Raw genomic sequence first — 27,177 nt, 5'->3', positions numbered from 1 at the left:
GCCAGGTGTTACACCCATGCCCCCCCTCTCTGCTCTGCTCTACCCCACCCCGTCAGGCCCGTGATGGGTCAGGCAACTCAATTTCCTCACATCCCCAATCCGCTCAATCAGCCAGTCACTCAACCACAGGCCTCATTCATCTCACTTAGAGAAAAATGACCATTTTGGCAACATCTGAATTAAGAGAGATTTGTCTCAAACCTCCCACCGGTCTCTCTCCCCCCAGTCACCTGAGTTTACACCATGTACGCACCTCTAACAGTCTCTTACTCAAAGCTGTGTGTTTATATCTGCTCTGCAAGTGATTAAATGCTCATTGAATGTGAATGAAAGTGTCGATGTAATATCTGCAGGGGCTGGATTAAATCTGGACAACACACTGAGTGTTTATGCCTTTATAAAGACTAAGAGGATTAGAGTTTTCATATAAAAGGTTATGATGTGTGTTGAGGTAAATATACTACATGGTGTCCCAATATAATAATACACTGCACATTTTTTCTTGAATTAGAAAATCCCATCTTTTCATCATTTTGAACACTTAAACTATATATGAAGATTCAGTGCTGCTGCATTGAATGTAATAGAAATATGTTTGCTGTTTTTAAATCAACTGTGTACAATACATTTCATGCTTGTACTCATGCAGGTCTTATGTGAAATAAAAAAACACTGTGATTATTTCAAGCTTTTGTTGCCATCACACACAATAAATGTTTCCATTTCTAATACTTTACATGGTTGAGTTGAATATTTTCTTTATATTTCAACAATATAAAATGGATTGAGCTCAGCTGTTTGCAGAGAGGAAAGCATCACCAGCCAGTCAAGAGAGAAAGGTCACTTATCTCATGGATCACAGCCTTTCAAATTTACTCTCATTACTGTGAATAAGGCACATCCACCATCATACATTTTGTGACCATTAATTCACCGTGGTGTTATCACAGATAGAAAGCTCGATAGCTTCACTGCCGGAGGTTTACCCCCTTTCGCAGTCAATACCCGATGTAGATGAATATATGATATATTTAAAATGGCCGATAATGGAGGGGGAGGCTAAACGGTTGGATGAAAATCCAATTTTGCCACACAATCACCAGAGACAAGTCTGAATTCAGTGAACATTAACTCAATGTGATGTGGTCACACAACCCAAGTGATTAAATGTCAAGAAGTGATTGCGACTCAGATGCTTTGTGAGGAAATTGAAGCACGAAAACCAAAAAACGCTGGGGTGGCTCAACGTGAGGCTACGGACAACATGGTACAGAAAAAACAAAATATATGCCCGTCCATAATGATTCAATACAAACTTTCTTATTTCTGATTCACTGCTGAAAAAAAGGGATTCAATATAAAATGTTATATATAAACATCCAATCCAAGCTAATCAAATTGAGCTTAAACAGTGTGTAGCAGGGATCATGTATCACGCCACTGATGGCTCTGCCTGGCTGCTTTATGGAAAGTGCCTGGAAAGACATAACCTTTGGGTAATTAAACTTAAAATGCATAAATTTGATGTGACATTGTTTGCACATACATCCAGTAATTAACAGTCTCCCAGTGCTACAGCGCTGCTGCCTCAGGTATTGTGGGTTTGTTTTTAATCACACAGTGAATCAGTGTGACTGATGTGCTGTTTGGGGGGTTTGTGTACAGTCACATGACGTGTAGCTTTAGGCACAACCTGTCATTATGAATATCCTGAAGAGAAAGAAATATGTTGCTAATGTCAATTTTCTAAAACTAAAATAGCTATTATATACATAATATATATATATATATATTTCCTTTTTATTTAAAGCATAAGACTGAGTAAGTGTTGTGTTTGTCAGCAACAATATGTCTTTATACTTTACAGCTTCCCTACACAGCCAATATTACAAAACTACAAGTTTTTATTTCTGTTGTGATTTTTTAAACAGCTTGTCACCAACTGAGCATACGTATATGTAGTCCTATAAACATGCTCATAGATTTACTGCCATCGTTAAACTATGTAACCAAAACAACCTATAGCTCTGGCTGCAAAGAAAATATTTTTTGGGGGGTACATTTTGTATTGGTTTAGGTCTTTTCACTTGATTTTGCCATGAATATAAAATATTGTTTTACTTTTATAAAAACAAAAATATATTGAGATAAACTGTGTTTATAGGCAACCTTACATCTGCATCACTGCATCATGATATCTGGATATCTATTTTTTATATGAATGTTGTTTACCACTTTTTACCACATTTTTACTGGACAAAACTATTATTCATTGATTCATGATCGTTCAAAAACTAAGTTAGATGATGATAATTCATATTTTCTATATAAATAATGGAATAGATGATAATATAAAATGTGAAGGGGGATGCCAGGGTGATGAAACACAGATGACTGGTGACAAAATGGGGATTTGCTTTTCTTTTAGGAGTTGGTGGAGACCAAAATCAGAAATGAATAAAAATTTGTGGCCAGAAACATGACTTTAGACATGCAGTTTGTTTCTGCTGCTGCCAAGTGGCCATACAAAATAATGAATGCAGGATTTCAGACGACTCAGTAAGCATTTGATTTCTCAGAGTAAGGTTTAATAAATTAAAGTGATCATGCACAAGTTGTTTATAAAAAACATTACATTAAAAAAATTAAATTCACAAATAATGCTGTTTATAACACAATAGAAATGTTACAATCAGGCAAATGTACCAGTGTCTACTAAGTAACAGGAAAGGCTCATTCAACTAAGCACTGCAGGTTACAAACAGGAGATAAAAAAATACAGCATCATAGAAATTACCCAAGATAAATCAGCTTTTTTTTTTTTACATCCAGCTATGCAATGTTTCACAGAAAAAGCTGCGCAGAGGCAGCTGGGAACGTGAACTAAAACTTCTACAAATCAGACAAAAGCAAAATCACAGCGCTACTCGATGTTTAACACATGCTGGGTCACGACTACAAAGCAACAAAGACCTCGCACCATGCATGCTGGTATGTCAGCTTCTGAAAATCCCCCGACAAAAATGGGGAGACATAGAGTACGTACAAGTGTCAGGTTCATCATCCACGCCCAGCACAGGGGAGGACAGATGTTGGGTCAGCACTAGTCCATACAAAGGGCATTTAAAAAAATCTATCAATAGATGTAATACCTTAGACTGTGGTGACTCCACCCCCAACCCACTATCCAGAAGTGAAGCCAAAATGTTACAAACACTGCCATTTTGTTATCCTGAGTCAGTTTCAGCTGTCAGTCATGATATTTAATCCTGTTTTTACAGCTTCAAATAACAAATTAAAGCCAAACATGCCTGGAACTACCTTAAATGACAGAAACCATCTTGGAGAGAAATTTATTTCACATATTTTTAGTTAGTCCCATCCACCAACATGGATGAAGTGGGAATTATGAGCAATACTGCAACCAGCCATCAGATGGTGACCGAGACGCTTTGGCTTCACCTTTGGGGAGCCATCTTTATATACAGTCTATGTGTAATACAAACAGTAATCAAGTCTTTACACAAAAGAATGATTAGAGAGCTGTTGTATAAAAGTCCTGATCTGTGTTCAGAAGAGCACATCTTCGTTTTTAATGAGCGCCTCCACCACCTGTCTCTGGTAGCGGATGTCGTTGAGCGCTGTGATGGCGTCCAGGTCTGGTGCGCTCATGAGGGTGGGACTGAAAACAATGGCGAGGTTCTCTGCGTTCATCAGGTTGAATTTTTCATTCTGCGTTACCCTGCAAATATGAACAAGAGTTAGAAACTTACACTGATGACTGTAGTCCTACTTTCTGTTAAGATGGAGGATATAATGAAGGTGTTGTAGAATAGCAACATTTTGTTAAACCCCTTCCTCTAACCATTTTGCCACAGTCCTTAAGCTCTCGCCACTCGAATGGGTTGCTCACCTTTTTAAATGTGCCATGAGGTACTTGAGAGTTTCATTGTGTGATGGCGGCAGCAGAGCAAGAGCCTCGCGGAAAGCCTCCAGCTTCTTCTCTGGGTCTGTGAGCTCTGGGAAACAGAAAAGAGCAAGCTGTTCGAGAGAGGTCTGAACACACTCAAAAGACGCATCAGAAATCAATGCAGTTATCTCCTGTGGGGTAATAAAAGCCATTAGTCACTGAGTGGAAGTCTGAAGAAGCCAAGCTGCTTGATAGAGTTTATGCAAATTAGCCCTCTGCTCTCGAGTCTGTGGTTGTACTGACTTTATCCGTTTTTCAGACCTGAAGACCAGAAAATGTATTATTGCATTTCACATATGAAGAAAGCAGCAGGAAATTGTTCTGGTCAGACGAGAAATGCTTATACTCATGTATTTTTGTTTACATCACATCGACCCTTATCACCAAAAGCTCTCAAATCTCATTCTCTTTCCAAGTTGGCATCTTCTACGTGTATGGGAGCTCTGTTTTGTGTCTGTCGCATGCTGGAAACCTCGTCAACGCACCCATTCACTAGCGGTGAATCCTTCTGAACAATATCCTGCTTTATTCTCACATGGGTTCAATCAGACATTTTACCTGAGGGCTGACAGACACAAAAATCACACAAAATGTAACTGACTCAGACGTTTGCTTTCTCACAGACAGCCCCTCCCAATGATTTCAGGAGGATATCTGGAATTCAGTGCATGTCTGAAAAGAGCTTTTGTCACCACATCGATTCAAGGCTATAAAGTGTAATAGTGACTGCTTGCCATCTTTAGCTGCATCAAAGCCTAACACACTGAACAGAAAAGGAGTGTTTCTATCTAATTTGTCAGGCTGTGACTCACTCGCAGCCTCGATGAACCTGGGGTAGGCGTCATATGAGATGACGGGAACGGGCAAATCCCTCAGGTACAGTTTGAGTGCACCCGTGATGATATTGATGTCTTCATAGGCGTTCACTGAGATGTCTGTCTTCTCGCCATCTGTGAGGATGTGAGAGGGAGTAAGGAAGATAAGCAGAAGAAAACTGTCACACTTAAAAAAGTGGCTCACATCAGCACTTTCACTTCACACTGTGAACTGAGGAATGTGAAAAGATATCTACTCTCACTCTGTATTTTATTTATTTTTTGCAGAGTAGCTGCTATCATCCGCCTGGCCTGTTTTATTCTGACTTTCCCTCTGTTATGCATGCTTTCCAGAGCAGGCCATGGCCTACTTGTGCTGGCAGACTGAACATCACAGTGCTGTGAGCTGGAATGACATTCTGTCATGGATGATATCCCACATGCGGATCTGGCTAAGAGTTTATCCCACTGCTGCAGGGTTTTTCGTACAGTTAAAATTCATACTGCATTTGGCCGAGACAGGCTCGTTCTTACTTAGACTACTACTGAATCCCAACACAGCGGAGGAGTCTATTTATTCACAGATACGTTTGAGGCAGTGAGAGTACGTCCACAGTTTGAATCTCCTCGAGTCACCTCTGTCTGCCCACACTGCAACCCTGCGTGAGAGCGTCATGTCAGGATTGGATCTGCTCTCCCAGATTGACACTAATCCCTCACTAATGTGTCACTTTCTCATTAATCTGAAATGTACTGTCTGTTAACATATCCACGCACGCAACGTCAATCGTTGTGGTGCTGTGAGCTGACAGAAATCTATAACACAAGGGAGGCGTACCTTTGTCGAATGCTATCTTGACTTCCTCCACTGAATCACTAAATCCAGATATCCTGTAGAGGCCTTCAGACTTCAGCCCTTGAGGAACACACATGAAATAAACAACCTTTCAGACATCGTCAGGGCTGTCAACGGGTAATGTAGAAAAATTCACCTGCACACATCGCCTTGGGTAATTTAGGGAAATGCCATTAAACGCTCTTAAATATGCATAAGAAATTAAGGATAAAATGTCCACAATGTCACACAAAGGAACAACATGGGCAGATGCAAATCGTTTTCTGCATCACTGGGCAAAATAATAAAGACATAAATCAAACTTAGCTACAGATGTACATGTATTAGAGGACAGACAATGAGGGAGCGATGAGTTTCCTACATAGCTGAATGATTTAAATGAAACACAATCAACAAAGGCAGCAGGAAAAGGACTAATGTATTCCGCATTACAGGTTCACAATTACCAGCAAACTCATCAGTCCTCCCAGTCCACCACCCCCCCACCAAAAAACATTTAGTTATAATGAAAAATGATTTTAGCACTTCAACCTGCACAGTATATATTGTTTATCTCTTACTGTAACTTAAACAAAAATAAATACAGTGATAAAAACTTATTTTCATATAGATTTTATAGGGATTAGAAAACTGATTAAACTAAAAATTATAACATTTTCTAAAAAAACACAATTTTATAGTAACTTAATATATATTTTCTGACCTGAGTAGACATGAGCTCCTAGAATAATGACTGAGTGTCTTATTGAAGCAAATAAAGCACAGGGGCGTTGCAACAGGGAAGGGAAAGCAAGCAATTGCCATTGGCTTTGAGCTGAGAGGGGGCCCCCCCTAAAAGTATGTTAGACCACAGCAACAACAATTGTGTTTCACCCCCCCAGGTTCCTTTAGCCCTTGAAAAAGCACCATGAGTTTGGATCTGATAGGAAACTGAACACATGAATTAAATTTAAATACTATTTTTTTCATAGGTTTGAAATATTTTACTTCGGCAAATCATTTTCAAGTTGTACAAATAAGAAACCTTCATATCAGTTAGGTATTATAATCATTTTGTACATTTTATAAAACCATATCATCGAAGTCTTTGATGTTCAAGTTGTTCATTTTCATTTAATCATTTTCTGTATCTGAAATTAAAGTCAGGTAAAAAAATCAGGATGTTTAAATAGGACTGGTTAACTGTTCTTATTTTAAGTTGTGGTCTATAAGATGCATTTAAAACAAACATGTGCACACACACACACACACACACACACACACACAAACACACAAGTGTCCTGAACAAACCTCTGGACTCGATCTCTCGTATGCACATGTCCACCACCATGGGCCGTGCTGTGTTATAAGCTTTGACCAGGGTGGTGAGGTCACAGCTGTAGACTTTACGGATGTGTCTCAGGTCGGGCTTGCAGTCATCAGGGACCAGAGATGAGCACTGTTTGTGGACGTTCAAACCACAATCTACAAAGAGAGAGAGAGAGATGCAGCAGATTGAGTTCAGGGGTGTCTGCAGATGGAAATTTGTCAACCAGAAAACAGAGTCAACAGAATGATTCCGGTCGGTTCAGTCATTAAATCTCAGAGCTGCAGACTATTATGTAAATTTAAATTCAACATCAGGTTCATTTTGACTTGGTCGGGTGGTTTCGTGTGTGTTTTGGCTTGAAGAACAGTGTTAATTCCCCTGATCAATATTTGTCTCCTGAATGTCACGAGACCACTGGAGAGCTGCTTTCTCTCCACCAAACGTGGCCTTGGAGTCACCTTGAGCACTGGATAGATTCAAAGTCACCTCGAGATTATTATTTTTAATATCCGTGATATCAAAAATAGTCAAATAGAATCATAATGAACCAGATGACAAGAAATGAATCTTATTTCTCTTTCCTAATTTGAATAGCAGGTGAAAGAATGTAACAATAACAAGGTAACCGAATGTGGAAATTTGGCTTTCAAACATTTTTCACCAATATTAGAGATGTAAGATATAGAATTAATTTCTTTAAGTATCGCATTATAGTCATGATGTCGTGTGAAAGTGTCCCACACTGTGTTTTGTCTTTAGTCACAGTGGACGGGGCCTGAAGCTCCACTGTTCCAGGGCAGGATTCACCTTGTGGGGAACAGAGAAGCCTGTGGAGAGCAGATCTATGGGGAAGACTGCAGCTCTGCTTTGTAACAGAGATGCATGCAGGGAATTAGAGGAACAGTGAGAACGCTGTGGCCTGGAGGAGGGACAGTGAGCACTGCTGCGCACTCTATTCTTCTCCAGATCCAAGCTCACACACAATGGCTGTGGAAGCAGCAAAAGAGGCGCTGCGGGCTACACTAGACCTAGTTTCCCAGACTAAAATGGGGCAGCTCTTCAAGCTCTTAGATCTTTTGAGCTCTCTCCAAATTCTGAAAGATTTTTTTTTTGACACATGCCACGAGCCTTTGATTCCAAAAACATAAAAGAAATATATATTTTCATCGCTCATAAGAGGTGATACTTTTCAATATTGAATAAAATTGTCCAAGAATCCATTGCCTCTGCAGGACCTTAGACAATATCTAGATTAATATGGGTCCCAGGAGAAATTCAGCAGGCCTGCATTTATATTCACTGATGCAGAAATCTAATTACCTTAAGAGATGATTCTCTTAAGGATATGAGACAGGCGGTATAATAGAGGAGATCCTATCATCAGGCAGAAGTCTGCTGAGCTCCTGGCGTCAATGTGAGCTCACCGAAGGCCCTATGGGTCCCAGGTGGGGCGGGTGAGGGTGAGACAGGCACCCGAGGGACACCGGGAGACAGGGGGATGCTGCCTCACTGCACCATCAGCTCTGTCTGTGTTGCTATGGGGTTATGGGCGGCAGCTCTGTTTTGTGGAGGTGATGAGACGAGGTTTAATGGTGGGTGGCTGCTAATCAGCACATTATCGCTGTGTCTGAGTTACCAGTTGAAACCGGTCTCTCTCTCACAGGATCTGAAAACAAAGCACCACTCGTGTTTTATTTTGATGTTTTGTTTTTGGAGTTTTTTCCCCAAAATATTTAAGTTAAATAGGGGCTGAGCTGCGTGACCCAGCTCTTTAGTTGAAGCCGCTGTATTGTAATGTGTGTGGAAACGGAGCTCTTTCCCCACGCTCCGAGCTCTGCTCCTCATTAAAGAGACATGCCAGCTTTGTTTTCCTTCATGGGCATGATGGGATGAGGCTGGGGGGGTGGACTCTGATGAGGAAATGTGGCACAACAAGCTCAAGCAGAGGCTGGCTTTCTGGCACTCGTCCAAAAAACAGTTTGCACATTCAAAAGAAGAAAGGGGGCGGTGGAAAAAGACTTTTTTTGGTATGCAAATTTGATCATCATGTGAGTCCTTGCTGGCCTAGATTCTGGGAGCTGTGGTTGAGTCTGAAGGAATGGTGGCCTACCAGTGGAGGAAGATGGGCTCCAAACATACGGGGCCCTTTATTTTGATATTGTCAGCTTTCAAAATCCAGACGTTAATAATTGATATCAGCACTCCCGCAGATTTGTGTGACACACTTTGTTTCATCAATAAAACATCAAACACACATCAGACTGCATCATCGCTCTATTCTGGGAAGGGAGAGGAATTCTAACGATGGATACAATAAAATAAAAATCTCTGGTTGACACGAAAAGAGACAAATCTAACGGAACCATTTTATTTTAGTCACAGAGCTGGATATGAGTATATTTAATCTTTCACACCATATAAAGAAATATTTATAAATGCTGAACATTCTCTTGGAGTGGAGTTGAATTGTTTTTAAGGAACAAGGGGCTCATTGTTTGTCGAGCTATGTGTCATTCGTTCATCATATTAAAGAGACTGGAGCTTAAACCCGAATTTTATTCAGATGTATGGGATGTAATTAGCCGTATGTTGTGTGTGTGTTTTCTGGTTCATACTGCTGCTGATTTTTATCTGAAAAATGTTTGTTATCATCTGACAGATGTGAGTACTTGTTATTTGTGAATAAGAAAAATGAGCAATACTTTGTCACCATAGCTTAAAATCCATTCTTCTGCGTGTTTGACCATTCACAAGCCCGATGAAAAAAAAAAGTGGGTCAAAAATAACACTCAGCTTAAACATATCAGTTGCATCACATCTATAGAGCCACCAAGTCCATCAGTCAGTTATACAACCCATAATCCACAAACCACTGTTGGGATTTCAGATTAAAATGGAATAATCCAGCACCAGATGCACTAAAAACCAAGTAACCTATATACAGTATAATGCTCACTTTGTACATGAGTGCAATGAGGGAGTGTTGTGTGAAATGATTGAGCAGTTTACATAAGACATGTGTTAACATATAGAACATCACGTACCGGCACATTTGACCCCCTGGGCCATCAGTCCCCACATGAAGCTGGCACAGTGCTCGCACCAGTGAGGCCCTCGGAAGGTGTGGACCTACAACAGAGAGGAGGACAGTGAAGGACGTTAGTGATGAAGAGCGGCGTCAAAGCAGCAGGTAGTTCTTTCTACGGACACCTCATCCTCCTCACAACAGGCCCGAAGACCTGAAGGTGCTGCCATCTTAAATGAGGCAGAGGAGGAGGATTGTTGTATACACAGACCCTCAAACTGACAACACTGAGGCGGGTGTCTCAGAGCACGGGGAGGCCAGGCCATTATGGCACAGTAGGGTTTTGACATTTGGTGGAAGTTGTCAGGGAAATTTTGCTATGGAGACAATAAGAGGAGCCGGGATGCTCGCGTAGAGCTGGGAACCACTGCTCTCCACCAGGTAACAACAGCTCAGCCAATCAGGGAGGCCTGCGGGAGCGAGCGCAAGCACACAACTCCCCCGGTTCTTCTGCATGAAGTCAATAACAGATACAGGCAAAAGAGACGCTGCTTTTTCTGTTGTCCACAACCACTGTGTCACAAAAAGTAATGATCAGTAATGAAAAGCAGTGATTTTCGTGTTTACAGAATCTAAAAATATAAATCATATTTTTTTGACTGCATACGATCATGTAATTATTCTTTATTCTGCTTTTGAATCATTGTGTCATGCATTTTTATAAGTAATAAAAATGTTAAAGTGTAGCTGGTTAGTGGATTCACTTAGAGTAATTAATATAAGAGGTTGGGATATAAAATGTAGGGGTCAAACTGAAGTGTTGCTTTATAGTGTTGAATAAAAGCCATCTCTGCATAACCCAATTGAATAATTCAAACAGGGAAGACAACACAATACATATTTATGCCCCAAGCTTTGCCATATAGAGAACAATAAAGTTCAATATGTTCATCAATTTGTTTGCCAGGAGCTTACTCTGAAAAGTTTTGAAGTTAAAAGATTTCACACGTTATTGAAGTCTTATTGTATCTTTATTATAAACTCACACACATGTTAAGCCCCTCCTTGGTTGTGTGAGCTTTAAAACACAGGAACTGTTGTAAAAAGCAACATTCAGCACTGTGAGGGAACAAAGCAGCAGAGACAGACCAGTGAGCATCAGCAGTTTGAAAGCCTTGAAGGTAATATATCACCCCCTGCTCTCCATCCCATTAACCAGCCAAACTAGGAGAGTCAGCGTGAGCCAAACAGGGATATACTCCTCCACTGTTTCCCCTCTCGCTCGGCCTAATCTGTCCATCTGGTGCTCAAAACTAACAGCAGTGGACCACCGACCACCCGACAGATTTTCTTTTGATGAAGGCTCACTGGACAGACCCATACAGCTCTGTTTTTCAATCTCTCTTCTGCTCAGTAACACACCACCCCCCTCTGGTTCCATCTACCTCAAGGGAAGCATGAGCAGTAGCCCTCAGGCCCCATATGACGAAATTAAATGAAACATTTTTTGGAGATGCAACAGCTGACAAGAGTTCTTTGAGCAGATTTGGCCTCACCTTGAAGTTGTGGACTTTCTCAGATTTGGGCGTCCGGTCGCTCTCCCTCAGTGTCGCTCTGCGCACCAGTGAGGTGAGCTGTGAATAGGCGAACAGTTTAAGTGGCTGCCAGAAAGCGGCTGGAGGTTTCTGTGGCCCCATCCTCATCCCCAGAGCGGCAGCCAGAATATCCTCCTGATTGGCCTCTCGCTTGGCCTTTTGCACCAGGGACTTATCCTCCTTGTGAACCTCGTAGGACTCTCTGGATGGCATTCTGCTTCTGCTGCTGCAGTTTCCCAAACAAGATCACGGAACAAATCCAGTAGAAAAGTAGAAAGGATGAAGGTGAAGCTCCTTGATGCTCAGAGCAAGTCTGCATCAAACGATATTACTTGCATTGTCCCAGTTAAACAGAGACATCACAGAACAGCAATTAAAATGATAAAAAGAGTCTGGAGTCCAAAAAAGAAAAAGTAAAACAGTGGTCCTTATTAAATCCTCTCACAGCAGTGACAGTGGATCAAGTGGAGCCCTGTGTAGTAGGGGTGCCAGGTTTTATACAAAAGAGGTGCAGCCCTGGGTGCTCATGTGCTTCTCTGGGAATGTGTGTATGCAGATGAGCTGAGTGGCTGCGCTAATCCTCTCCTCCCTGTGCAGAGCTGATATTCTCCCTGGAACAGAGACGGCACAGTGTTGTGTACGGATGCTGCTGCCGGGGCAATCAGAGCGAGGGGGAGGAGCGCAGGGGCGGACCCTGTAGCAGTCACAGCAGATTAAACGCATCCCACCAGCCAATAGCAGCATGGATGCACTGGCTGTATGGTAGCCACTATGCACCCCGCCCCCCACACAACCATCTCCATCAGATATCCAAGCCAGGGAGAAAGGGGGGGGGGCTGTATGGTTAGGATGAACTGAGAGTGGGATGATAATGAGCAATGAATGAGTCATGCATCAGGAGTGGGCTGCAGCCAGCAGGAACTTGCGACAGCAGTGGGCCGTTAAAGAGAGAGAGAGAGGGGAGCTATTTTCAAAATCATGTTGCCACAGAAACTGGCCGGGACCACAAAAGAGAGAGAACGCCAAAGCACCAAGCACCCAGGAAACATGTGAGGTCATCGATATTTACCCACCTTTTCATACAGAGTGGTGCTCCAGCTTCCATTCAGATCAAATATATTCTTTGATTTTTAGCTTCATCTGGATGGAAAGAAAAAGAAAAAGTCATGAAATAACAAACAAGGAGAAACATAGAATATTGCATTTTAATCAAATCATCCATGATGAAACAGCTGTATGCATTTATTCACCAATGACGGTCACATACCAGCGCTCTGCTTGAGAAGATGCATGTATATTTTTTATCCCTTTAATGATTTTTCTCAGTGTTTTTTCAAGATTATGTGAAACACTTTGAATTTTTCCTTGTGTATGAAACATGCTTTGTTGTTTACGATGCCTGAACCAATAAACAATGTAAATATCGCCCCTAAAGGAATCAGAAACAATCATTTTAGATTTCATATAACAATCAGTTCAATCATTTTGAAATATCTATATTCAATGACACCAGCAATTCCTCCCATCTTAAAAAAAATACATAAAATATACAATAATGAATTTAGAAACAGAGTCTTTGTCTGTCTTTGTCTGAAGGTTCAGCTCCTTGATGTTCACACCAACCGAGCATCGTGTTATGTGTATGCAAATGAAGTATCAAATATAGCGTCACACAGGGTGATGTGGGAGAACGGATCCGCAACCAGCTTCTGTGTTTCACACTTCGAGTCAGATGTGATTATGCTCCCACGTCTCTGAGCCTGATTTAGACTCAGCTGCTAAAGTGCAGTGTTCTCACCTTTATGGAGCGCAGCAGGAGAGGAAGTGACTGTACCGGCTCTCCTTAGGAAATCTATGAGGAGAGATGCTGTAATGTGCTGCTGCCCTGAACCTCAGCAGAGAGGTACCACGATGTATATGAACAGCGGCGGGGGGGCAGAGACGTGGGGGCTTTGAGTATCGTTGCACTTATGCAGAATGGCATTCACCAAACTGTGATGTCTGACAGGAACATGAAAGATGGGAAACGCAGGAGCTTCCCCGTGCAGCTTCCCTCTTCTCCTGCACCTGAGAGCGGTGGAGATAAAAGGACAATAAGAGCCTTTTATTTGCGCCGCTTCATCCGCTCAGACCCGGAGCACTTTAGAGGGGTTTGCTGAGGCCTAATTGTGTTGCCTGCTGTTAAGTGCAGAATGAGCGTCTGACTCCCAGGATGTGGTTTACTTTGAACGCAGCTCTAATTGACACTGATTGATTTGCTTGTTTCCAAAACATGTCCAGAGATGGGACTCTAGAGGACGGATGTATACGGAGCGGTATCTCTTTACATCTCTGCAACGTCCATCTGTGTCCAGCCTGATCATCTGAGCTGATCTGAGAGTTTGGCTCGTGCCTCTTGTAGGATTTGTGCTTCAGTTCAGTCTTGCTATTATAAGCTTTTAAACTGATTTGAGGAAGAAACTAGGACAAAGTCTCAGGCTACATCAACACTAGACTTTTAGAGTCACTGAAACAGAGATGTTTAGAAACGCTGCCGGCCTCGTTTTATTTTGAAAACTCTCGAGCTGCGTTTTGATCTGGAAGGACAGAAACTGAGGTGTTTGGAACAAAAACATAGACTCTTGCAACCTGATTCTTCAGGCTCATATCAGATGTGAATGTAAAATAATCCATTAGAAGTGTTGCTGACTCTGTTGTCTTTGCTACACTAACTGTAGTGCAGGTACATTTTGCAATCTACAATAACACAACTACACACATAAGGGGAGATGAGCTATTATTCAAGCAGCTCCTGTGTAGACAGCATGCACAAGACCAGTGTGTGTTTTCAGGTGTGTTGGCATGGATGGGGATCAAAACTGATACAGAGCCAAACAGCTTGTGTGGACAGAGATCATTTTTGTGTGAAAAAGCCATTTTCAAATTCAAGGTAAGAATGTAGCCTCAAACTTTCACATTCTTTGCTTAAACTTTATTCCCCCCCCTCCCTCCTTTGATCCATTAAGCTGCTGAACATTGTGCTGACTATTTCTGTGGGTTAGGAACATTTCCTCTAATGCACAGCTGACCCAGCAAAGACATGAGGATCCATTAAGAGGACATTGGTACGTATCCACTCGGACTCTCAGGGCAACGATTTCCATCCCCATCTCTCACATAACACACTTTGTTGGGGTTAAATAACGTCAGTTCACAGCTAAAGCAAAACATCACAACAAGTTTCAGCAGCATTCAACACTAAAAGCTTTTGAATTGATGTCAAATCTCCTGATCCACCGACTTCATCCTTGGGAAAAGCAGCAAATCATTAAGTTATGTAACGTTACATAAGCAGAATGTAGAGCAGGATGAGGAGTGTGAGAGCGAAGAGGTCGAGATGAGGTCCAAGAATATAGAGGAGTTATGTCAGCGACTGGGAAGACTGCACACTGAGAGCTTTCACTGGAGCTGTACATAACATACTGTGTGAAATGTATGAAATAACCAGGACAGATTAAAGTCAGCATTACTTCTACACCCTATTTAAAATGCAGCAAATAAAACGTAAAACAAACATTCATTACATAAGCATTCGATAAGGGATTTGGGGAAAAAAGCACAATGTCATTCAGAAACGTAGAAAGATAGAACATAACATATGCATCATTTTAGTGTACATTAGAGCAACGTTACCAAGTAGCTATAAAAGCTAAACCAACAGACATTAGGAAATTGCACCTGACTAAATGAAATTACACATTACACAGTATATTACACACTGTTTTTGGTTATTAATTATAATAATAATTATATGATACAATGAAAAAACTAATGTTTAAAATACAGAAAGAGCAAAAATGTCGGTCCAGGTATGAGTACACTATAGTGACATTGTATGTGCATGTTTGTGTGTGTGTGTGTGTGTGTGTGTGAGAGAGAGAGAGAGAGAGAGAGAGAGAGAGTAAAATGTGGTTATTTTGCTGGGCTAGTGAGAAACCAGGAAGAAATGACATCATAGTTACTGGGACAAATAGATTACCTGTGTGAAGCTGGACCGGTCTGTGCTTTGACAGTGATGTATGGTGGCTTGCTATCAGGGTTAACTCTTGGTGCAGCAAGGTCTGAGCCTCCACACTCACATGCTTCACAATGTAGTGTGAGGTTAAGGTCGCAGCTGCTTTTCTAGCTGTGGATTTAAACCATTTTCCTCTTTAACAATAAAAACCTGCATGAACAGTGATTGAATTTAAAAATCAATTGAAATCAAGAAATATTGTTCCAACTGAGGGAACCAGTGCTGATAGACCTATGGTATAAAGCTGAAGCATTAATATTGTAGTCTGAAAATACTACATAGTGTGGGATATAACAGTAACTCATTGCTTCAATGATGTGGAAGCAAATTAGTGATGAAATCCCTGCTGTCACACATACGACAAAAAGTCTGTACCCTGAATTGTACTGGTGGTTTTAAAGGTCCAGTGCGTAAGATTTAGCTGAAAAGGATCAATTGGCAGAAATTGAATATAAAAACTTTCACCCTTGTCTAATCATCTAAATTCAAATACTTTATGTTTACATCAGGGGCAGGTCCTCACTGGGGAGGCTGCCATGTTTTTTACAGTAGCCCAGACTGGACAAACTCCACACCTTTTGAGTTTTGTATGACTATAACTGAAGGCTACCACAGGTTCTCTGTCATGGAAGGGCAGGGTGAGGTGATGGGTATTCAGTTGCAACATGCAACTTTACCAATACATGTCACTAAATCCAACACACTAAACCTTTAAGAAATTAAATTAAATTAAAGTCTTCAACTATCAATTTATATATTTTTATCATGTATTAGTGATGAATTTACAACCAAACCTCACAGCTAGAGACAGTCAAGTAGACATTCTGCCATTAATCTTATCTCGAGAGACAATTTGGTCACGATGAAGGAAATCACCTGCTTTTATGAAGAACGACTGTGTGTTATATGGAATGACAAATGGTCGTGAAGAATAATTAAAAGGCTCGAGTGCTCCTTTATCTCTGTGTGAATCTGTGGAGAGCAGCCCCCCCCCCCCAACAACAGCGTGAATTGCTGTGGTTGGAGCTTGATGAATGACTCATTGTGCATCAGCTATTTTGGCAACAGCGTGATGACAACAGGACAGAGTGATTTAGTTAATGCCTGAAATATTTATTCTGTCCTTTAGGTGCTTTAATAGAAAAGTAGAGCAAATACTATAAACAGGGAAAATAAAGAGGTTGAGTTTATTTATTTTGCAGCAGCAAAGGATTTGCTGATAATATGTTGTTAGAATTTTTAGATAAAGTCACATTTAACTGCAATTTAAATGAAAAAAAGTCCTTTATGTTAAATACTTTGCATTGAATTGATTTATGAAGATTAAATGTGTTAACAGCAAAGTGTTACAGATGATTGTAGGTTCGTTGTTTACCATGGAGCTTAGCCATGTTAGCTGCTAGCCCCAGCTTTCAGTCTTGTTGGGCTGTGTTAACCACAAGCTCCAGCTCTGTACAGATTGACATTATATTATATTATTATTATCAAAGAAATAACTAAGTCTTCTTCTTCAAGTCTCCCACTATTGTCCTGAAATGTCCTGATTTAAAAACAGCTAAATTAGATACAATTATTTGGTGGCATCATCTTTCCAGATTAGTTTTGTCTTTATGCCAGTAAATCAATTTAAAAACACATCCGAGATTAACGTAACATTCACTGTTCTGAAAAGTGAAATCACGTTTGTGAAAGAGAAGTAACATTTTATATGCATTAGAAAAGCTCCCTGTGTGAGCATCCATGAATCAGAACATCACATCACACTGTTCTGGGATCAGAGATGGATAAAGCTGCCACAGTATATTCTAATTATATATATAATTCACTCTTATGTAACTGTACCTTCCTCCTCCACATCCCTGGAGAGAGAAAGGCTGAACCCTGCAGCCTCCTATAGGACAGAGAGTCTTCATGAGCATCTCTTACACAATCAGCTCTGGTCATAACGTGTGAATAACAGGCACCAGGTCAGAGGTCATTTCTGTTCTCATCACATAAGAGTCATCGGACGCTGCACAAAGGAACATTTACACTCAGTAAACACATGTGGATCAGCATCTGGCATTTGAACCAGAGCAAGAACAGATTAAAGAAATCCTGAAAGACATTTGAACTATTTCATTCCCACACATGATATTCTTCAGATATATCCTGGGGCAAGATACAAATAAAGTCTATAATTCAAAGGTATGTGCTAGTTAGATATTTGCTGTATAAACGCTTAACTGGGTTACATCTCAAAGCCAGTAACCAAAGGTGTATACAATTCAACATCCAAAACAGCACACACGTCGATATACAGTAAGAATCAAGCCTCAAATTACAAGTCAAAATGTATTTAATATTGACTTTTTTTAAATGAAGCAGTTCCACTGGGTATCACTGCTCACCTCAGCTGTTTTCAAACTCAACACAACTAAAACTGCAGCTTCTAATCGTATTCCCTCTGGTATTATATAACACATGTATTTCAAAGAAACTACCAAGATACTATTAGAAGAATATAAGGAGAGAATCAACTTGTGAAATAAAGCACTAACCTGATTTTAATGGTTTGAGCTTCACCCCTTTTTGATAATGATTTTCCATACAATATTATTTCTCCATCATTTCTAAGTGAGGTCTACACAGAGTGGTTTGGATGTACAGAATCTGAAAAACTTTATTTCTTTGTCATTTCAAATGTTACTCTGAGTGGGCAGCAGAATAGGTTGAACTGTTAATTCAAGCAGCAGTATAATCGTCACACAATATTGAGAAAAGGCGTTTACATATTTAATTTTTCTCCCAGTTTTGAATGTCACGATGAAGACAGTCTCTAACATGTGCTTCTTATAGTAAAGATACATGGACAAATCTTTGTTTGAGTATAGAAATGTTAAACCCCTGTGGCTCTGTGTGTGCAGACAGGTGGTCCACAGTCGCCTCGGAGCAGCAGGGCTCGACTCTCTGATCAGAAATCTGCTCGCTGTCTGCTCCGGCTGAAGAGGACACAAACCTGTGGAGTGTTGACCATATTGTCTCTTATTATGTTTCACTGGCTGCAGGAGAACAACATCTGTTGAGAGTTGCCATGTTCCCATGAGAACAATGTTTCTGAGCCGGTGGACTTCTTTTATACACCGCTGGTTATCTCACCGACTGAAATTAGCAGACTAGTCCCAGGAGGACGCTGTGTTAATAGATATTTGGGAAGCACTGATGTATGCATAATTTGATTAGTGCACTTTAAACTGCTCTACACTGAAAACGTATTGCTTTACTCAGGAACAGAGCATTAAAAGAAATACATCTTAAAAGATATCTCAGTTTTGCAGAGAGGACTGGAAAAAAACATGACTAAAAAAGAAAACAAAAAAGAGAACTAATTATGTAACACTGCAAGACAGAGCTCTCCAGAGCTGTGGCAAAGTAGCCTGCAACCCTAATCATCCCTGAAAGTATTCTGGGCTCAGCTCATTAAAATGTCTGACGGTTTTAGCAACGTGAACATATTCTGCAGTGAACCACAGAGGAAGGAGATAGACTCTATTCTCATCGCACAAAGACGTGTGCTGTCTGTCTGAGAGCTGTTACATTTGGTAACAAAAGGAACAGGACGGCTGTGATCACCTTGAAAACTTATCAAACATCACCTGCAGAGTCTCTATTCCTCTCTGCACTCAGTGTTTAATGTAATAATGGATTTGCACGAACAGGCCCAAGAATAACTGTGTTACTCCTTTGTCCTCTTTAATGCATTCAAATTGCTGTTAGCCAATGAAGTGGTTGAGATTAAAAACTGATTTGAGTTTCTGTTCTGAATTCATGACCATTTCGAGTTTCTGTTTTGTGACGGTGAGTGAGTGTAAAGATGAACGAAACATCTCCACTTCCTCCCACTGTTCAAAAATCAGGCCAAAATATCTTGGATGTGGTCGCTGCCATTTTGTGCTGGTGACGGTCACATCGTCCATCTTTACATAAGTCTATACTCTGTATGTCCTGAGATACATGGTGCTTTGGGCCGGATTAATGGAACGATGCTCTGCTATAGGCTGATTACATATTTTTTGATGATGTAATAAACAGTAAACAACATAAACAGTTTTGGACAAATTAAAATATCAATTTAATGATGGCACAAGTAAAAAAAACATCAAGAAAAACAGACAGGGAGTTTTTACTGAGCTCAGAACAGGTTCTCCTCCTGAACAGCAGCAGACACACTGTGTTATATTCACACATCAGCCTGAGCTCTGAACAGTCACCTCCTGCAGCTTGTTTTTATCACCTCTGAGTTATTCTTATTATCAGCTCTTATTCTGGTCTTCACACCTTGAATACAATACAGGTGAGGAATAAATATTAATGACAGTACTGGTTCTTAATCATTTTGGTTTTACCTCCAACAGGGTTAAACTGTTGGCTTGAGTAAATTGTTGTTTCTCTGCCTCATGAGTATTGACTTTGTCGTTTTAACATTTTAACAATGCTGTTGTGTTCACAGATCACATCAATTAACTTCTCAACCAATTGATTTATTTGCAACACATGTCAAAACAAAATACAATTTAAAATTACCTGGAATTATTCTTTAAAAAAACAGCGGTCAAATTAAATGTGTTTCTTGTGCAGCAGTATTATGGTGTTATGGCAGGTGGCAAAGGCAAAAATGATTGACACTGATTGCTGCATGAACAACAAGCCAGCAGATAGAAATGTATATGAATTTATATTTCATCCACACAAGGCTTTTTGGCTGCAGGCAGTTTTCAAATCAGCAGGTCATGAATATCAAATCATTCAAAATTACGCAGAGCAGAGAGATTGGTGGACATCTGGACGAGCAGGCTCTCACCATCATGCCGCCTGCTTGTTAGCATATCAAAAGACAGGAGTGTATTTCTGTAACAAAAAGAGAAAACAAACATCAGTTTAATGGAGAGACTGGAGAACAGAAAGAGTGGTTTAACTATAAAAATCCTTTTGTCTGGGAAGTTTTAGCCACTTGCAATTTACATAATATCCAGAATAATATGTTACACAAGCTGTGAGCTGTTGAGTGTAATCTACTGGGATTTTCACACAGTGCTGCTCTTTGTTTATAACCGCTGAGGTCGAACCCCCTCTGAACCGCTCTGAATACATTTCAAAAGCGATGTGAAAATTGTCAAATACGTCATCTCTTCCTGCGCCGCTCTGCCAACACAATCTCGCTCATTGTCGACACGCTGCCTCAGCTCGCCTCTGGCTGGTTTGCATTCTCCTCCGGAGGCCAGTTTCTAAAGAGTCAGATACAGTTGATTAATCAGAGGAGTAAACAAACTCATGATGGGTCAGATTTAAAGTTTGATGCAGGCTTCAGTAAACAAACAAAGGTCTTACCTAACTAAAAATGAATGACCGACCCTCATGTCTATTTAAGGAGAACTAATGCCGCCATGGTTACGTGATTTCCAAAAGTACTTTGTTCTGCTCCCAGATCATTTCTATTGTAATGAGGTCACTAGAGTAACGCTCCTGCATACAGCCCCACTTCATGAGAGCTTAGCATCACATGACATGATCTTTAATAACACGCTCACATGATATGGACTTTTGGATTTTGATTTTTCAGAGGAAACTTAATCAAGATAATGTAACTTCTTTTTCTCTTTCTTTTCCTATTCTCTTGTTCCAATAATCTAATTTATTTTCTCTTGTCACCTAAATCACTTAATCAGATGTACAATAGTGACTGTTATCAGTTCAGGGTGTTGGGGCTCTGGGGTGGGGTGTGGGGATATACAGTGGTGGTTGTAAAGTTGAAGTCACATGAAAGGACTTGTGATCCATGTTTACTTAACAGCTGTGGCTCAATCTTTATTCTTGACTGTGGAATCATCTGGTGACAGTGTGATATGATGGAAAGCTCACACAACAGCTCATTAATGGATCTCATGTTATGATTAGGACAAATATATGAGTACAGTTTCCAATTGAACTCGCTGTCCGCTGAACTTTCACAGGACCTGTGATTACAGCGAGTAGAAATTAGCTGATGGATCTCAGAGAATCCATGCATCTAATGGGAAAGGCCCTCTCCACAGACAAATGCTCATCAGTTAATAAGTCAGTAAAATCATCATATCTGTCGTTGTTGTATCGAATATTCAGCTCTAATAAATGTGAGTGAATCATTTACTATGAGTGATGGTGCCTCCTTGACAGTTTTAAAGGGTTCATCCATCACCATAGCAGCCTTGAAAGTCAGTTTTCAGATTCACACTAAATGGAAGAGAAGTCAGACTTTTGACTTGCAGGCTCATTGTTTCCTCTCAGATGAACATTATGAGTTAAATGCATAACTAGTCTGTAACAAACAGCGTCAGCCAGAAATATTAGAAATGTGATGGTCTGCTACAGGGCTCTGAACTGGGCGGACTGGGATGGACTCCAATTCTTGGCCTGAATTATGATTCTGCCCCTGACCTGAACTGACATGTACAGTAACATGCATGTACGAATATAAAAATGATGCACCGGTGTGGTCAACGTTTCCCCCTTTGATCACAACAACTCGTCTTTGTGATTATCAAGCCTCTCCTCAAGCATTCTGATTATTTATGAAGCAGCCAGTCAGTAAGTTCACAAGCTGAACTGATTATTAACGGATCAATTGAATAACACACGGACACAGCCGATTCAAATAACAATTGTTTTGCCAAATAAATTCGCTGTATTTTCCCTTTTCCTTGAAAATTTCCCTGCAGCTTTGTGTTCTGTTAAAAAAAAAACCTATTCCCCAGTGTGACAGCAGAGAGAGCTGCAGCACAGAGCTCACAGTTCACTGAGCAGGCCGGCCGTCTTTACAACGGAGAGACTTATGAAGAGGACAAAATGATTGTGGTTTAAGTCGCCTCTTATTCCCCCATTATTGCTTTCCTGACCTTGGGAAAAGCAGAGCTGCAGTTTTTGATTGGACACACTGAGGAAATGCATTAGGTTTGTTTGCAATGAGATATAAATGTAATGAAAGGGTGAAAATATCACAAGTCTGAACTGATCAATATCTGTCATGGCTTTCATACACCAGAGCTGCATGTTTACACAAGAAGAGTGACGAGTGTGTCGGGATCACATCAGTCGCTCACAGGAATTTAGAGTAAATGTTACAACAGTTTTGTTTTATTTTTGTCTTTTAAAAGATAAAATAATTTGTTAGAGGGTTAAAGAGTGTTAGAAGAAACTCTGTCTCAAAAATAAAACAGTTACTGTTACATATGTTTCATTTACGCAGTAAAAACTTCTTTAGATCCCTTGGTTTAAACAATAGATTAAAAGTATTCAAATTGTGTATTTTTCCGCCATTATCCATCCAGAGGTAGTATCTTGAGGTAATATTGTAGTTTTTTATGTCTTATGTTGCTTTTACATTTTTTTTCGTGATGTTTTTTTTTATTTTACATTGAATTGTTTTGTTGAAATATCCTTTACAAATCAACCTACTTTGCCTAGAGGTAATTGGTGAAGTATGTTTTTCGTTATTTGGGTGAACTGACCCTTTATAAATGCAAATTCTCTGACATGATTAAAGAATTTATAGGAGAATTTAATTTAAATGTACGTATCACAAACAGATGAAATAAAGGATAAAGATTTTGTATTTCTGTGCAGATGAAAGAGAAAATAAAACCCTGCTATCTTCAGTGTGAGGTTGGAATAAGTTCTTTGAGAAATCATCAAGAGATGATATTTGTCTCTTCAAAGTAATTTAGAAAATCCCCAAAAGCCTGTGTTAAAGCACAAACAGTAATTAGCCATCACTTCATTTAATGGGTGAATGTTAAAACAGTGATTAGCTCGTCTTTGTTGTCTTGATTAATTCATTCACTGGTGTGAAAGCAAGCAGCTGCAACTCTGCTAATCATCGGCACCAATCATCACAACACGGCAATCTGAAAACTGTGATGTTATATCGACCAGCACTTTAGGACCAGAAGGTTTCTTATATCCTGACACCGCTGGGAATGTTTCAAGGTTTGATAAGAAACTGTGAGTCAATGCATTTTAATTTCCATTCGGCAGTCATGACGATTATCTCTTCGTTGTTTTTAAAATTCTGAATTGTACCGTGTTCTTTGTCATCAATGTTCTGGTGAATGATGGGTGGTATTAACAAAGAAGGGAGAGAGATGAATCATGGGGAAAAAGTAAAGGCAAAAAACAACACTGCAAATAAACTGATTCCTTCAAACCAAATCTAACTTGAAATCACTGGAAACATTAAAACAATATACATACCAGATTTATTTCTTTAAAATCTATTTCTTTCTAAGTGTCATCTTTTGCTGTCATTCCCAACAAAGGACAGACTCATCTAAAATATGATTTGTAAACAGTAGTAAATTATGCATGACCACCTTTTTAAGCATTGCTTTCCCCCTTTATATAATATAATCCAAATAACAAAGCTCAAACAATACACAGAGTTGCTCTCATCAGCGCAGCAGTACAATGACAGTGGATCAGTTAACCATCATATTCCCCATGTCTGAATTCAAAATTGCAAATTGCTGCAACATTAATGTGACACACAGGAGCAAAACTATTGAAATAAATAAAATCATATAAACAAAAAATTATGCACCAGCTGCTTTCACAGTTCAGTGACAATACAGAGCCATTGTTAATATCATGAAGGTAAATTCATGTATTGATATCAAGCAGGAATAATACTGACAATGACATATGTGTTGAAAACATGACAGAATTAAGGTTTAAATAAAGGAGGTTTAAAGAATTCAACCTTTTCCTTCCTGTAAAGAAATGCCATCAAAGACTGAAACCCTCGTAATCCTGATACCAGTGCTTCTCATTCTTCATTTCTGATGCCACAAATGTTTAAAACCTGGTCTTATGTTAAGAAGGTTCAGAACAAACCATGACAACAATAGTAAACAGTGTTTTTGTTGGGATCATTTTCAGCCTCAGATCTAAACTAAGTGTGAGAGGCTTTAGATTTACAGCAGCAAATGTTCGACTGACTCAATGGACGATGGGAAAACATCAGGTTTTTAATACAAATGCAAATTTAGTTGGTAAGATAACGTATTTTTATGTTTTGGGGCATTTTCTGGATCCAAGTGCAGATACAGAGACGAGCAGAAGTGGTTCTGTGACTTATCACAAAGATTTAACACTAAAGTGTCCATCAACACAGAAAACAATCGTAACTGGAGCCAAGGACAAAAACACAAACACACAGGGAGCAGAAACATGATGAGGAAACAGACACACACCTGAACAGCAGATGAACTGACTCACAGGACTGAGAGCACAGACACTGATCAACAGCTGAACTCAGGTGAAATACATGAGGTGCAATCACAGGAGCAGGAAACAGTACAAAGACAGGAAGTAACAAGGAATGTGGCTTCAAAATAAAACAGGAAATGAGAAACTCAAAGACCAAAACCAAAAATCCAAATATACAAAACACAGTCCCAACAAAAATAGTCTTCCGAACACAAAGTCCCTCAAACATTCAACAAGGCGGCAGAACCATGGCAACATTATTGGTTTTAGTCTTCCCGTGGGAAAACATCAAATGTCACCTGACTTATTCTTTAAAAAGACTGATTATGTAAACTGTGAATTTGTGTCATATGACAAGTGAAGATAGTGTCTCCTGACATCAGGTTTGACTTGACAGCTTCGTCAACAGCTGGAGCAGCCGAGCCGAGGGCTTTATTTGGTCTCTGAAGGCCTGTCAGACAGACACGATCCTCGTTTCACCTCCATAACACCGTTTATGAGCACGAGAAGCATGAGACAGACTTTAATATAGCAAATAAAAGCACTGACCTCCGAGTCCCTGGTGTCATCTGATAAACCGCAGCAATAACACTGCCCTTCATGTGTGATGAGGAGTGCCCTCATTAGCTCTGCAACGCTCTTAAACATTTGATAGTTAAATCGTGGGTTAGCAGCTTCTTCTGTAATCCCATTAACTTCATCGGGCTGCAGCCCCGTGGAGACAGTGTGTGTGTGAGACCATGCAGGACCTGGCTGAGACAGAACTAATTCTGTCAAATTGTGTGCATCTTGAACAGTTTAGAAAAAATATTCCATATAAGGATTTATGAAATCCACACCAGAGCGAGGCTGAGGTTTAAACCCATTTAGTAGATTTATGGAAATCCTATTAAAGGGTGACTGACTTGAGTTAGTGCTGTAGAAATTAGAAGATACAGCTGTTGTGACAAAAATGGTCTTAGCTCATCTTTCATGGTGAAAATAAAAATGCAACAGAGAGAATATACAGAGTTCCTTAGACCCATTATGGTTATTGATAAATAGAAACATAATTTATTAAGTTCATAAAAAGATATTAGTGGAAAATAAAACAACAGAGTGGCTCACAAACTATATTCCTGTGATTCACAATCTTCACTTTAATCCCACAAGGTCATTTCACTGGAGCCTTCATGCATGACCACAGACATAAAGATGGACGACACGTCTCCCCCTCCTCCTACTACCCAGAAATGAAGCCACAATATTCTGGATATGAAAGCCACCATCTTGCACATTTGGAGCGCAGTAGGGATCAGGGGAATGGAGCAGCGGCAGCGTGGTCCAGCCGATGTGTGCACTCAACCTGATCACAAGTCAGTCTCCCCTGTCTGTCTCTACAGCATCAAATAACAAAATAAAACATGGAAACATTTGCACCTGTACAAACATCAATTTGAGATTTTGAGTCTTTGTTGACCTATGTCCAATCTGCTAACCTGGAGGAGGCGGGATTAATGACCTATACTGCAGCCAGCCACTAGATGACAATCGCTTCACATTTGGGGAGCAGTCATGTCAGCCATCTTTAAACCATTTACAGTCAATGAGCACGTCAGTCAGACAAACCTGAGACAGCAGCTTCATACATTCAGAGTCAACTGAGACAAACATCCTTCAGAGGCATTGTGTTTTACTTCGATGATGAATGCACACGAACACAGCAGCAGCTGGTACAGATGTTTTTAAAGCTGTTTACTTTGCTCATCGCATCAAATTGGAAACTTAAACCTCCATATGATGCACAAACAATCAATAATTTTGTTGATGTGCTCAGCTACACACAGCATCTATTCACTGCTAGCATGTTAACACTAAACAAAGAGCAGGCTTCAGCTCTACAGACACTGATGGCTATAATTCACTGTCCAGGTATTTGGATATAAAGTGTTGGACAAAATTAAACTTGGATGAGATGATGGTGAATGAAAGATCAACACTTCAAAGTTATAATAGTAAATACTTATTATAGAGGATCCCACATCTTGGAAACAATCAAGAAAATTACAGACCAAATGATTAATGGAGTAATCTGCAGACTTTATCTATACTGTGAATAATCATTAGTTACAGCTCTAATCAGCAAAAACAAAAGTGCGTGAAGGACGTATCTCATAAAGCAGAAGGTGAGCAGGTAAAAACTGGGACTGATTTATGGTCCAGTTGTTGTTTTAGTCTGATTTAATTAAAATCAGATTTTTTTGAAGGAACTTAGAGATAAAACCAAATCACCTC

General features: G+C 40.0%; 1 protein-coding gene and 2 long non-coding RNA genes across 3 annotated transcripts; 1 reads left to right on the top strand and 2 right to left on the bottom strand.

Annotated features, from left to right (window-relative positions):
* Positions 1-2,566: 2,566 nt before the first annotated feature.
* chn1 (chimerin 1) lies at positions 2,567-12,216 on the bottom strand. The gene is made up of 7 exons (XM_020089675.2): positions 11,532-12,216; positions 9,995-10,079; positions 6,932-7,105; positions 5,624-5,701; positions 4,783-4,920; positions 3,914-4,019; positions 2,567-3,742 (listed from the first exon to the last, which is right to left on the bottom strand). The coding sequence occupies exons 1-7, from the start codon at positions 11,781-11,783 to the stop codon at positions 3,571-3,573; spliced, it is 1,005 nt and encodes a 334-aa protein (XP_019945234.2). The 5' UTR covers positions 11,784-12,216; the 3' UTR covers positions 2,567-3,570.
* A 7,907-nt stretch (positions 12,217-20,123) lies between these two features.
* LOC109631251 (uncharacterized) lies at positions 20,124-24,977 on the bottom strand. The gene is made up of 3 exons (XR_002202826.2): positions 24,888-24,977; positions 20,785-20,888; positions 20,124-20,511 (listed from the first exon to the last, which is right to left on the bottom strand). It is a non-coding gene; the product is annotated as an uncharacterized lncRNA (long non-coding RNA).
* Positions 23,350-26,331, top strand: LOC138411829 (uncharacterized). Its single transcript, XR_011244313.1, has 2 exons — positions 23,350-23,640; positions 26,056-26,331. It is a non-coding gene; the product is annotated as an uncharacterized lncRNA (long non-coding RNA).
* The last annotated feature ends 846 nt before the right edge of the window (positions 26,332-27,177 follow it).

Source organism: Paralichthys olivaceus, chromosome 10 (genome assembly GCF_024713975.1).
Source record: "Paralichthys olivaceus isolate ysfri-2021 chromosome 10, ASM2471397v2, whole genome shotgun sequence".
NCBI lineage: Eukaryota > Metazoa > Chordata > Actinopteri > Pleuronectiformes > Paralichthyidae > Paralichthys > Paralichthys olivaceus.
The sequence above is the reverse complement of the archived record's forward strand: the minus strand, read 5'-3'. Positions and strand labels throughout refer to the sequence as shown.